The sequence below is a fragment of the Loxodonta africana genome, chromosome 18 (assembly GCF_030014295.1).
Source record: "Loxodonta africana isolate mLoxAfr1 chromosome 18, mLoxAfr1.hap2, whole genome shotgun sequence".
Lineage (NCBI taxonomy): Eukaryota > Metazoa > Chordata > Mammalia > Proboscidea > Elephantidae > Loxodonta > Loxodonta africana.
This window is the reverse complement of record NC_087359.1, coordinates 75534442-75548024: the sequence shown is the minus strand read 5'-3', so window position 1 is coordinate 75548024 and position 13583 is coordinate 75534442. Positions and strand designations below refer to the sequence as shown.

The following is a 13583-nucleotide window of genomic DNA, read 5'->3' as shown; positions in this document are numbered from 1 at the left end:
TGGAAGTAGACGGCCAGATCTTTCTTCCTGGTTTGTTTTAGTCTGCAAGCTCCATTGAAACCTGTCCACGATGGTGACCCTGCTGGTATTTGAAACAGCAACACTCAAGCCACCACGGCTCGCAAACTCTGACGCAATGGTGGGGTATAAAATAAAATAGGAGCTCAATAAACGTCTGTCTAGTGAGTACGGAACAAGCCACTACGCTTCAGTGAACCCTCAGGGGGATGCATGGAGAACAGCGTCAACAACAGCGCCTCCTGGCGGCCCCCAGGTGGACCCGTGGGGCGGTGACCCGGCAGGACGGACGGCTCCGGCGGCCAATCGGAGCCTTCGCCCCGCCCCGGCGGCCCCGCCCCGCCCCGCCGCCGGGAGCGCCGCACGCAGCCGCCGCGTCTCCCGGAAGTGCGCCCGGAGCGGCTCCGCGGGCCGAGGTGAGCGCCCGCGGGCAGGGCAGGCGGGCCGCCGCGGGTCGGGCCTGGCGCCGCCCGCTTCTCCTCCGAGTCTCCGGGCCCGTGGGAGCGGCTCGTGCGCGCGCGGGGAGCTCGGCGGGCGTGGGCGGCGGCGCTGTGAGTGGGCGCCGGGGCCCCGCGCGGGGTCTGCGGTTCGGAGCCCGTGGGCCCGCGGGGGCGTCCCTGGCTCGGTGTCCGCCGTGGGGACGAAGGCGGGCTGCCTCCTGGCGCCTTCCGCGAGGGCTGGGGACGAGCGTGGGGAGGAGGGCGCGGCCGGGACGGCGCCCGGAGTCGCTCTCGCCGGGTGCTGCTGGCGTCTGCTGGCGGCGGTGCGGGGTGCAGGGGGCGGCCTTGCCCTGCACCTGGCTGGACCTGAGCAGCCCTGGCCTGGGGGCGCCAGGTGCCGGCGGCTCCCCCAGCTGTGTGGGATGAGCCCAGAGCGCCCCACGAATGCCCACCCGTTGGCAGCTCTCCTTCCTGGGTTTGCACCTGGCCACCAGTAGTGAGTCTGAGTTTCCTGACTGCTAAACTTCTGTGTTGCCTGCACATACCTCCATCTATACACATGTATACACACCTGGGAAGACCTGGTGGCGCAGTGGCTAAGTCCTAGGCTGCTAACCAAAGTGTCGGCAGTTCGAATCCGCCAGGCGCTACTTGGGAACCTATGGCCCAGTTCTACTCTGTCCTATAGGGTCGCTATGAGTCGGAATCGACTCGACGGCACTGGGTTTAGTTTGGTTTTTTACATACCTCAATTTTAAATTTATACTAATTTGTTATAGTTCTAAAAAGTATAACAAATACAGGTTTGGGATAACCTTTTTTTTGGTATTAATTTGTAATAGAAGCAGATCCTCATGAAGTCATTGGAGTATAAACCCGTAAACCGTCTATAATTTAATTTTGAGTAATTGAGACATTTTTCTAATCATTATATAAGAGTATAATATTACCAAAATCAGATTTAATTTTTTAAAAAAAAATAAGATTGATGGTTTTCCCTAAATGTCGGTGTAGTGGTTAAGTGCTATGGCTGTTAACCAAAGGGCAGCAGTTGGAATCCGCCAGGGGCTGCTTGGAAACTCTGTGGGGCAGCTCTTCTCTGTCCTGTAGGGTCGCTGAGCCGGAATCCACTCCATGGCACTGGGTGGGTGTATGTATACTGTCTCCCATCCGAACTGCTCTGTTAGTTCAGGAAACAAATAAATTTGGATAAGTTTGCAGATCCATCCCTTATTGTCTGAAATCTTGTGTTTCCTAGTTGAAACTCAGGAGATAAATAGACTTAGATGGTAAAGGATACTTGTATATTCATTTAACAGATATTTGTTTAAAACCGTGTTTCCCTTTGGGCAGTGCTTCAGCTGTGTCACACAAACTTTGATATCTTGTATTTTCATTATTTGTGGTTTTTTAGTTTGACCATGGATTATTTGAGTGTTAATAGTTGGAAATCTTATTGAATTGTAACTTAATTCCATATGTGCTGTAAGATGCCGATCTTTTGAAATTTATTATGCACGTGGCCTACCTTGGTGAATGTTTCATATGCTTGCGAATGTGTATTCTGCAGTTGCTGGGTCTCGTGGTTTGTGAATTTCAGTAGATTGAAGTCAGTTAACAGTTTTCTCTTTCCTAACTAATTTTTTTTTCTGTCTGCTTGTTCTATCAGTTACTGAGAAGGGTGTTAAAATTTCCAACTATGATTGAGGATGTGTCCCTTTAGACCTCATAGTAAGTGCATTCACATTTAGGATTGTCTCGATTAATTGACCCACTTCTCGTACTGAAATGTCCCTCTTTATTTCTCTCTTTGTCTTCAGGTCTACTTTGTCAGATACTAACATAGCCATGCCAGGTTTCCTGTGCTTACTGTTTGCACAGAATATTTTTTTCTGTCCTTTCACTTTCAACCTTTCTGTGTCTTTATATTTAAAATATGTCTCTTGTGGACAATGTATCACTGGGTCTTGGCATTTTACAATCTGACAATCTCTGCCTTGTGATTGGAGTGTTCAGTCCATTTACAGTTCATACAATTATTGATATGTTGGGTTTTAGCCTAGTATCTTGCCTTGCCTTTGATCTTTCTGTTGTTTCTTGTTTGCTCCTTTCTTACGGCCTTTTGCGTTATTGAGCCTTTTTCAGTACTCCTTTATTGGCTTTTTAGTTGTACCTCTATGCGTAATATTTTTAGAGCTAACAATATGCATCTTAAACTTATGAAAGTTTACTTTAATATTGCATTGCCTTGTGCTTCACATTTCTCATTTCTCTCCTCTCACTTCATACCTTAACACTTCCCATTTCCCACCTGACACTTCCTGTCTCTTGCTTCCCACTTCCTACTTCCTACTTCTTATTTCGGAGTTTGACCTTCACAAGTGTAATAACGTAACAAGAGATTAAATCCATTCACTCTGTCTTCTTAGTGCTATTTATATATTTTATGTCTACATAAGTGATATTGTAATACTGTCATTTTTGCCCTAAACAGTCAACTGCCTTTAAAGTAACTTATGAGGAAGGAAAGCACAGAACTTTATATTGATTCATTTATTTATCATTTCTTTTGCTCTTTATTCCTTTTTGTAGATCCAAGTTTCCCTTCAACTGGAAGAACACCTTTTAGCATTTCCTGTAGTGCAGGTCTACCAGTGACAGATTCTGCTAGCTTGTCTATTTGAAAAATGTCTTTAATTCTTGTTTTTAAAGGATATTTGTTGCTGGATGTAGAATTTTTTGTTGACAGTTTTTTCCCCTAGAGCTTGCACTTGGTTCTTTTTATATTTTCCAGAGTCCCTATGTCTTCTCTCATTGAGACTCTATTTTTCTTTAAGTCCTTGGACCATCTCAGGGTTGGTTTCTCTTGACTGCTTTCTTACTTGACTTTGGGTCACATTTTCCTGTTTCTTTACATGTCTAAAAGTTTTGGATTAATTCTGGGTATGGTGGGTGATACATTGTGGGCTAAGGATTCTGTTATATTCCGCTGCAGAGAGTTGGTTTTTGTTCTGGCAGGCAGTTCACTTATTGACTGATCATCCTCAACTTGTGTAGGCTTGGCTTTGTGCTTTGTCGTGACAAATCTTTGGAAAGTGTAACGTGTTTCTCAAGTCATCTGAACTCGATGAGACCAAGCACTAGACTGGGTCTCCCCTGTGGATCTTGTTGAGGCTTGGTTTTAGGCTTTGTTAGCCTAGGTTTAGACTAGGCCGTACTCTAGGGGATGGTCTTTACGCCTAACTTGTGGTCTTTCTGGTTTCTCAGGGTGCACTGGATGTTAATGAGGCCACTGATTGTTCTTTTCTATCTCTCTTTTGCTCTTAACCCTATAGTGGCTGTTCTTTGTTAATATTTGTGTAGCTTCACCCTGTTCATGTGAAGCCCAACCCTTTGCCAGGCACTCTTGGTGAAACCCCCCCCACAGACTGCCACCCCACTGCCATAGCTCCCTCCTCTCCAGGGCCCTGTCCTTCAGATTCCAACCACTTCAGCAGCTCTGAAGTCTGATCTCTGCCTCCTCAACTGTGTGCTGTGTGAGCTTTGGCTTCTGCACAGTACTTGGAAAATTGTCCCCAAGCAGACAGCTAGGATGACTGTGGGGTCACCTCATGAGTCCATTCCTGCAGGGATTGCACTCTCCCCTGCCGATTGTGCAGTGCCTTAAAACAATTCCTCATATGTTTTCTCGCTGTTTGCAGAGGGTGGGCTTGTCTATAATACCAGTTACACTGCTATGACCAGAAACTGAATTTCCCAACAAATATTTGTTAAGCATTTAATGTATGTCACACGCCCCGTGAATATATGAATGAAATGTGTGGGTTTCCTTTTAAACAAAAAATAAGTATACTGACATCTATAAGGAACCCTGGTGGCACTGTGACTAAGAGCTATGGTGAGCTATGGCTTCTAGTCAAAAAAAGGCTGGCAGTTTGAATCCTCCACCTACTCCTTGGAAACCCTATGGGGCCATTCTATTCTGTCCTTTAGGGTTGCTATGAGTTGGAATCAACTCGACAACAACGGGTTTGGTTTTTTGGTTTTGGAGCTGCTTAAGAGAAACATTAATAGTGAATGAATCCCTTTTACCTCTTTTTTTTGCCTTTGAAAAACCTTGCTCTCTTCAGTTTCTACATGATTTTCTTATTTAGCACGAGTTGTTTGGGTAAAGTGGTAGAGATGAGGACATTACTTTTTATACCTCAAGGAAAAAGCAGCTATTAAAAGCTAGATATTACCCTAACCACAGATTAAGCCAGACTCTCAAGTGACTGTCTTTAAAACATCATCAACAGGTATATCTGTTGATAGTTGTAGTTAGTATTATGGATTAACGATGGTCTGATATTTATATCCGAAACAGCTCCTTCATAACTTTTAAGGATTGCCCAGTAATCCAATACAGTATGAGGAATACGGGCAAGAAACCGAACTAGAAATAGTGCATGCTCCTTTAAAAAATATCTTAATAATATTAACTGCCATTTAGTATTTTTCTTCTCGCTGTCATAGTTGCTGTCTTTGAAATTTTTATAGCATTAGCCATAAAACAGCGATTTCTTAGTTCAAGGTAATAGAAGTGTTGTCAGGTAGTCGGTATTTGTTCTAAACACCCTTTGAGCCCAAAGTTAAAAATTTCGGATGTGACAGGTTTCCCATAACTTCACAAACACACCAGGTTTCAACATGGCACTCAAAAGAGGTCACTTGGAAATTTCATTGTACCTCTGGGGGAGAGCTGTTTTGTTCTCTTCAAGCTCATCGTTATTATGGAAGCATCTGATCATTTCAACGCAGGGCTTTATTTCTAAGGCGCTGGTGGCTTCTTCCAGCTTTACTTTTCAGTCTGTAGATAGATGTGGATACAGAAGTGTTAGGTGCAGGAGAGCTGTTTACCTGGAAGCCCAGAGTGAAAATGTTTATGAGGTGAGTGACATTCTTCTACTTGGTCTGGACGTGTGAAGACCAAGAGAGAACCTTATAAAGTGGGCAGGGCGATGGTGGCAGTTTAGATGTGGGATCAGTCGATTGGTCTGTGGCTGCATGTTTATATTCTTTCAAAACAGAAGAGTGTATCCATTGAGCCCTGGGTGGTGCACACAGTGAATGTGCTTGTCTGTTAACTGAAAGGTTAGAAGTTCGAGTATACCAAGAGGTGTCTGAAAGAAAGGCCTGGAGACCTACCTCTGAATAACCAGTAGAGCACAGCTGTACTCTGACACACACAGGGTCAAATGAGGTAGAGTCCACTCAATATCAAATTTTTTTTGTTTTTCTTAATTCGTCGAGCAGTTTCAAAAGATCCATGGTTGACTCCAAGGCTTCTGGGGTGGGAGGAATGTGAATTTACTGTATCTGAAAATGGGTCTTTCTCCTCTGAGTAGCGCTCGATCTCATTTCCTCTTTAGTGTCCCTGCGAGAGGCTCTGCCAAGACCTGCTTCTCCCTAGAGAGCCATTCCATCCCAGGAGCACTTCTCCTAAAGTGAGAGAACTTGCCAAGCCTGATGATGCCAGTTGACCTGGGGCAGCCCCTGGTCCTGCTGCCACCACTGGCAAAGGCTGAGGACCCCCCATTCCCTGGACCAGATGCTGCCCCTCAAGGAGGTGTCTCCGGCCCTGAAACTGCCCGGCAGCTTTTTAGGCAGTTTCGATACCAGGTGATGTCTGGGCCCCAGGAGACCCTGAGACAGCTCCGGAAGCTGTGTTTCCAGTGGCTACAGCCGGAGGTTCACACCAAGGAGCAGATCCTGGAGCTCCTCATGTTGGAGCAGTTCCTGACCATCCTGCCCGGGGAGATCCAGACGTGGGTGCGGAAACAGTGCCCAGGCAGCGGAGAGGAGGCAGTGACCCTGGTGGAGAGCTTGAAGGGAGACCCCCGGAGACTGTGGCAGTGGGTAAGCACAGGGTATTGAGATCTGGGCTGTCACTGGGGTGTCCCCATCCCTCACCTGCTTCTAGGGCTGTGTGATTCGCAGGTCCCTGGGTGGTGCAAACGGTTTGTGCTCAACTACTGACGTAAAGGCTGGCGGTTCAAACCCACCCAGTGGTACCGTGGAAGAAGGGTCTAACGATCTGCTTTCATAAAGATTACAGCTAAGAAAACCCTATGGAGCAGTTCTACTCCATAACACATGGAGTCTCCATGAGTCAGAACTGACTCAATGACAGTGGGTTTGGTGTTGGATTTTTTTTTGTGTGTGACTCTCAACACTTTTTAGTATTAGGGATTGAAGATAAAATCTCCCGTCCCATTCCATCTTTACACTAGAATGTTCGAGTTTATTCATAAGAGTTTTAATTGGTGGAGACTGTCTAATAGAAATCCAGTGTTAGTGGTCTGTATTGCAAGTCTTCCAGGACTGGTTGAGGCCTCAGTGTTTGGCCTCTTTGGGTATTTTGGTTTGTGCTTGACTGGTTCCTGCTGGCCGACAAATAAAAGCTGGCCTTCTCCTTCCCCATTCCATGTCCCTAAGTACTGTCTATAATCTGTTATAGAAGGTTAGCTTCATGTCTTTCAGAAATCCTGACTCTGGATCCTTCAGTAACTAGTAATATATGGTCTCTAGATCAGCATCCAAGTTCTAGGACAGGAAATCTTCTCAGAGAAGACAGAATCTCCAAGCTGCCAGGTGGGGGAGGCTGAGTCCCATCATGACGTGATGCTTCAGGAGCTGGGACTTCCGAATTCAGCCTCAGAGCCTGCTGAGCAACCAAACCACATTGTGAAAGAGGAATCCGACGCTGAGCAAGAGTTAGGTGAGGGCCAGTTATTATTCATGGTGGTGGTGTGTGCTCTTGGAGAAAATGAGGGGCTGTGATTGTGTGAGTTGAAAATGATATGCTTAGATTGAGGTGTCCCTTGTAAGCTGGAAACAGGGTAGACCTCCATGAATCACCCCGATTTGGAGACTTAAGGTCTGTATTTTACCACACTTTATGACTGCACTGGACTGTTTGGATTTTGGATCTGAGCAAGAATGTGGGAGGAAGTTTGGGTGAGACTGTTTGGAAGGTTGGAGGGAGTTGAACTTGGTTAGTTATGTAAATACAAGTCTTGAAATTATGGATGGAGGAACAGGTATCAGTTCTAAGTTGTCAAGTTTTTTTTGTTAGCACCCTTTTGGGAGTGGCTGACGAGGACATCTAGGTTCTTAAATCTCCTGTTTCTCACTTCAGTGATGGTTGCCTCCCAGCTCCTTGCCCGACCTGAGGAAAGACTTGTCAGAGACCAGGACCTTGGAGCCTCACTTCCCGAAGCATCATCTCAGGTGAGCTCGGCTCCTCTGCTTTTCTTGGTCCTGAAACAGACGTTGAGCATGTACCAATAGTCAGGAGGACCGAAAGGGGAAGTATTCTTAGAAGTGGAGTAGAGAAAAGGCCCTAAAAAAAATAAAATCTTTTTATTTTATATTTTTTTAGATAGGAGAAAAAAATACCACACAGAAAAGAAACTTGAGTTTCAGTATTTCTCTCAGGTTCTCTCAAGGTACAATGTTCTTCTAATTGCCATCTTGAGTAGTGGAATCTGGGCCCTGGGAGAAGGTAGAAAAGCTGTGAAGAGGCAAATCTTGTCTCTACACCACAAATAGTCATCTCTCTTCTTTCATTATCTTTGTGCTAAGAAACAACCGTCTTTCATTTTCTAGTCTAGGCCACTGACGTAGGAATCAGTTTGAGATTTAGAATGGTTACATCTAACATGGAATAAGTGGGGTTTTTTTCCTTCTCAACTTCATGGAGGTATAATTGGCATATAATAAACTGCATATATTTAAAGTATACAATGTGCTAAGTTTTGGCTTCTGTATATACTCCTTTATATACTCATGAAGCCATGACTACAATCAAGATGATAAGCATAGCCATCACCACTGAATGTTTCTTCTTGCACGTTTGTATTCGCTCTTTCCTGCCCTTCTCTATCCTTTCCTCTCCTGAGGCAACTACTGGTCTGTTTTCTGCCACCATGGATTAGCTTGCGTTTTCTAGAATTTTATATAAAAATGGAATCATACCATATGTGTTCTTATCTTTTTTTTTTTACATATAATGTGTTAATTTTCCTTGCTTCTTTCAGTATTTTCTCTCTGGCTTTAAACAGTTTGATTATGATGTGCCTTGAAGTCATTTTCTACATGTACCAACATCTTCTGCTTAGCCATTATTTCTTCAATGGCTTTTTTTTTTTTTTCCCAGTCTCCCTTCTCTCTCCTCTCCTTTGGGGGCTCCAGTAATAATACATGTGGAATATGTATAATGTGTACATATGTTAGATAGCTTGAAGTTGTCCCACAGCTTGCTGATGCTCTCTTCTGTTTTTGATAGTTTCTATTTTTATGTCTTCAAATTCACTAATCTTTCCTTCTGTAGTATCTAATCTGCTGATAATCCCATCCACTGTATTTTTCATTTAGTGTATTATATTTTCACCTCTGGAAGTTTGAAGTGGGGCTGTATTACATCTTTCATGTCTCTGTGTAGCATGTGTTCAATCCTTTCTCCAGCTCCCTGAACATATGGAACATGGTTATAATATACGTATGAGTGTCCTTGTCTACTAATTCTATCACCTGTGTCACTTTTGATTGGTTGATTAATGCCCTCATTATAAACTGTGTTTTTCTGCTTCTTTGTATGCCCTTTAATCTCTGATTGGATGTCAAACATTGTGAATTTTACCTTTTTGAGTACTGTGTAGTTTTGTATTTAAATCCGTATTCTTGAGTATTGCTCTGGGATGCAGTTAAGTTACTTGGGCACAATTTGCTATAAGGTATCAGAGAATCCTTTAGTCTAGGGCTAGTTTCTCCCTGTTACTGAGGCAGTGCCCTTCTGAGTACTCTACCTGATGCTCCTAGATGTACAAATCTTTTCACTCTGGCTGGTGGCAGAATGAATTATTTACAGCTCTCTGTGAGCTCTGGAATGGTTCCTGCTGCTGCTTTTGGGTGATTTTTTTCCAGACTCGAGTAGTTATCTCACACACTTGTGGTGCTCAGTATTCACTTGTATACTCCTGGGCACCCTCTGCTGATCTTCAGAGCTGTCTCTCTGTGCAGTTCTCCCCTTTCTGATCTTCTGCCCTGGTAAGTCCAGCTACCTTGACCTCCTCAGACTCCCAATTCCTTCTGCCCTACGCAGGGAGACTGCTGGGCTTCTCTTGGGTTCCTTCTCCCTGAGCTGCTGTCTGGACACTTACCTCCAGGCACTCAGATAGGGCAGTTGTAGGGCTCACCTCATTTTTTCCCCCTCTTACAGGGATCACTGTTTTGCACTGCAGTGTCTGAAAACCGTTGTTTTCTATGTTTTGCTTCCATTTTAAAGGTGTTTGTGGCAGAAACATAAATCCAAACCCTGTTATTTTGTCTTGGCTGGAAACAGAAGTCTCTGGGACAGGTGTGTCTTAATTATGTAGTTGATGGTTCTGAAAAGTGGCATTTGAAAAAACTAAAGTTTTCCAGGAACCTATACATCTTAGCAGCACCTGTTTGTCAGTTTGTTGTACCGTAGTGCCTTGTGTGTTAGAATATTGTTGGAAGCTATGCCACTGGTACTTCAAATACCAGCAGGATCACCCATAGTGGACAGGTTTCAGTTGAGTTTCCAGACCTAAGACAGACTAGAAAGAAGGGCCTAGTGATCTACTTCCAAAAATTAACCAGTGGAAACCTTATTGACCACAGAACATTTTCTAGCTGACTTGCTCTGAACATGTCATCAAGAGGGATGAATCACTAGAGGAGGACAATACGTTTGGTAAAGTGGAGGGCCAACGGGAGTGATCCTCAGTGCGATGCATTAACATGACAGCCAGACAATTAGCAGCATGGACTTGAATGTACTAGCGGTTTTAAAGATGATGCAGCATCAGGCAAGGTTTTGTTCTGTTGTACAGAAGCTTGCCATGAGTTGGAGTCAACTGGATGGTAGCTCACAACAACACACCTTAACTCAGACATGGTTTCAAACCTTTAGGGACTCTTCTTTGGGAATTGTTTTGTCAGGTACGTTAGACAGAAGCTGAAGATAGACAAGCCAATAATAGGTGAAGGTTAATACTTTCAGTGTACCCTGAAACCAGAGATGTCAATATTAAACTATGACAACGTCAAAACAAAAACAAGGAATAATCACTGTAGCTATAGATCTTTCTTAAGGGGAGGAAGTCAAGATGATACCAAAAAATAAAAGATGGGTTTAAACTTAGAAAAATAAAGGTACGTTTAAAGGTAACAGCAAAGGAAGCTGACAAACCTACCCATCTGTCTTAGTCATCCAGTGCTGCTATAACAGAAATGCCACAAGTGGATGCCTTTAATGAAGAGAAATTTATTTCCTCACAGTAAAGAAGGCTAAAAGTCCAAATTCATGGCATCAACTCCAGGAGAAGGCTCTCTCCCTCTGTCGGCTTTGGAGGAAGGTCTTTGCCCTCAATCTTCCTATGATCGAGGAGCTCCTCAGGCTCAGGGACCCTGGGTCCAAAGGATGCACTCTGCTCCTGGTGCTGCTTTATTGGTCCTGTGAGGTCCCCAACTCTCTGCTTGCTTCCCTTCCCCTTTATCTCTTGAGAGATAAAAGGTGGTGGAGCCCACACCCCAGGGAAACTCCCTTTACTTTGGATCAGGGAGGTGACCTGAGTAAGGGTGATATTACAATCCCACCCTAATCCTTCTTAGCATTAAATTACAATCACAAAAATGGAGGACAACCACACAATACTGGGAACCATGGCCTAACCAAGTTGACACATAATTTTTGGGGGACACAGTTCAATCCATGACACCAACAAGGTAAAAAGAAAAACAAAGGTACAGTAATCACAAAATCAACAAGAATGAAAGAAATGAAAAGAAATCCATGAATAAAAAGAACTGAGCACCGAAATTTAAGTGGAAAAAAGAAACTGCCAACACCAGAAAAAAAAGTACAATAAAATGATAGCAGAAAACTCATACCTGTTGATAATTATGCTGAATGTCAGTGGCTTCATTTCTACCAGTAAAGAGACAGAGAGTGGCAGAATGGATTCAAACAAAAAACACTGTCTGTATGCTGTCTACAAGAGACATACCTTAGATACAGAGACATAAACTAAAACTCAAAGGATGAAAAAAATATATCAATCGAACAATAAACAAAGCAAAAGTGGCAATATTAATCTAAGATAAAATGGAGTTTAAAGCAAAATCTACCAGAAAGAATAAGGAAGGATACTATATAATGATTAAATGGTCACTATACCAGGAAGACATAACCATGATAAATATATACAGACCCAATGACAGGGCTCCAAAGTGTATAAAACAAACTCTAAGAGCACTGAAAAGAGAAGTAGTTCCATAATAATAATAGGAGACTTCAACATACCACTTTCGGTGAAAGACAGAAAATCTAGAAAGATATTCAATAAAGATACAGAAGATCTAAATGCCATAGTCAACCAACGCAACCTTATAGACATATACAGGACACTTCACCTAACACCAGCAAAGTATACATTCTTTTCCAATGCCCAAGGAACATTCTCCAGAATAGATCATGTTTTATGTCACAAAGGAAGCTTCAACAAAATCTAAAACATCAAAATAATACAGAGCATTTGCTCTGATCACAAAGCCATAAAAGTAGAAATCAGTAAAAAGAATAGCAATGGAAAAAAAATCAAACACATGCAAACTGAACAACACCTTTCTTAAAACCACTGGTTAATAGAAGAAATCAAGTATAGAATGAAAAAATTCATAGAATCAAATGTGAAAGAAAAAATATCCTACCAAAACCTTTGAGATTCAGCAAAGGCAGTGCTTAGAGGTCAATTTATACCAATAAACGCACACATCAAAAATGAAGAAAAGGCCAAAATTATAACAGTAACCCTACAGCTTGAACAGATATGACGAGTGCAGCAAAAGAAGCCCAAAGGATAGGAAATAATCATGATTAGAGCAGAAATAAATGAAATAGAGAACAGAAAAACAATAAAAAAACAAAAACAAAAGTTTTTGTCAACGGAATTGATAAACCATTGACCAAATTGACAAAAGAAAAGCAGGAGAAGAATCAAATAACCCGAATAAGAGATGAGATGAGTGATATCACAACAGAAGCAATTGAAATAAAAAGAATCGTAACAGAATACTATGAAAATTCTATTCCAGCAAATTTGAAAACCTGGAGGAAACAGACAAATTTCTAGAAACACTTCACCTACCTAAACTAACACGAACTGAGATAGAAAATCTGAACAGACTCATAACAAGAGAGGAGATTAAAGAGATTTAAAAAAAAAAAAAAGAAAAAACTCCCTCTTGCCACCTGAAAAAAAAAACAACCCTGGCCTGGGTGACTTCACTGGAGAGTTCTACAAACTGTGTAGAGAAGAGCTGGTACTAAAACTACTCGAACTATTTCAGAGCATAGAAAAGAAAGGAAAACAAACAAAAAAACCAAACCCAGTGCCATCGAGTCGATTCTGACTCATAGGGACCCTATAGGACAGAGTAGAACTGCCCTGTAGAGTTTCCAAGGAGTGCCTGGCGGATTTGAACTGCCGACCTTTGGGTTAGCAGCTGTAGCACTTAACTACTACGCAACCAGGGTTTCCAAAAAAGAAAGGAATGCTCCCAAATTCATTCTATAAAGCCAGCATAGCCTTGATACCAAAAGCAGACAAAGGCAGCGCAAAAAAAAAACTTTACAGGTCAGTATCGCTCATGAACATAAAAAAAAAAAAAAAATGAACATAGATGCATAAATTCTCAGCAACATTCTAGCCGATAGAATTCAACGTTATATATATAAAAAAAAATGCGTCACGAGCAAGTGGGATTCATATCAGGTATGTAAAGATGGTTCAACATTAGAAAATCAGTCGGTGTAATTCACTGCATAAATAAAAGAATCACATAATCATCTCAATCGATGCAGAAAAGGTGTTTGACAAAGTCCAACACCCAATCCTGGTAAAAATTCTCAGCAAAATAGGAATAAAAGAAAAACTCCTTAACATAGTAAAAAGCATTTAGGTATAACCAATGGCCAACATTATTTTCAATGAAGTGGGATTGAAAGCTTTCCCCTGGATACCCTTTATCACTACTCTTATTTAACATTATACTGGA

At 42.6% G+C, this 13583-nt stretch overlaps 1 protein-coding gene across 8 annotated transcripts in view; it reads left to right on the top strand.

The window, feature by feature from the left end:
• The first annotated feature begins 382 nt into the window (after window positions 1–382).
• The window catches only part of LOC100654722 (zinc finger protein 18-like), a 60814-nt gene continuing 47613 nt past the window's right edge, over window positions 383–13583 (top strand). For 6 of the 8 annotated variants that reach the window (XR_010318456.1, XM_064271791.1, XM_064271796.1 and 3 more), the window contains exons 1-4: window positions 1761–5387; window positions 5870–6356; window positions 7029–7218; window positions 7639–7730. Coding sequence is in view for 7 of the 8 variants with exons in the window: in XM_064271791.1 (XP_064127861.1) it covers window positions 5967–6356; window positions 7029–7218; window positions 7639–7730 (672 nt within the window). In the remaining variant the exon portion in view is untranslated. Of the gene's footprint in view, window positions 435–788; window positions 955–1760; window positions 5388–5869; window positions 6357–7028; window positions 7219–7638; window positions 7731–13583 lie in introns of those variants that run through there. The other 2 variants (XM_064271792.1, XM_064271793.1) reach the window with 2 other exon arrangements.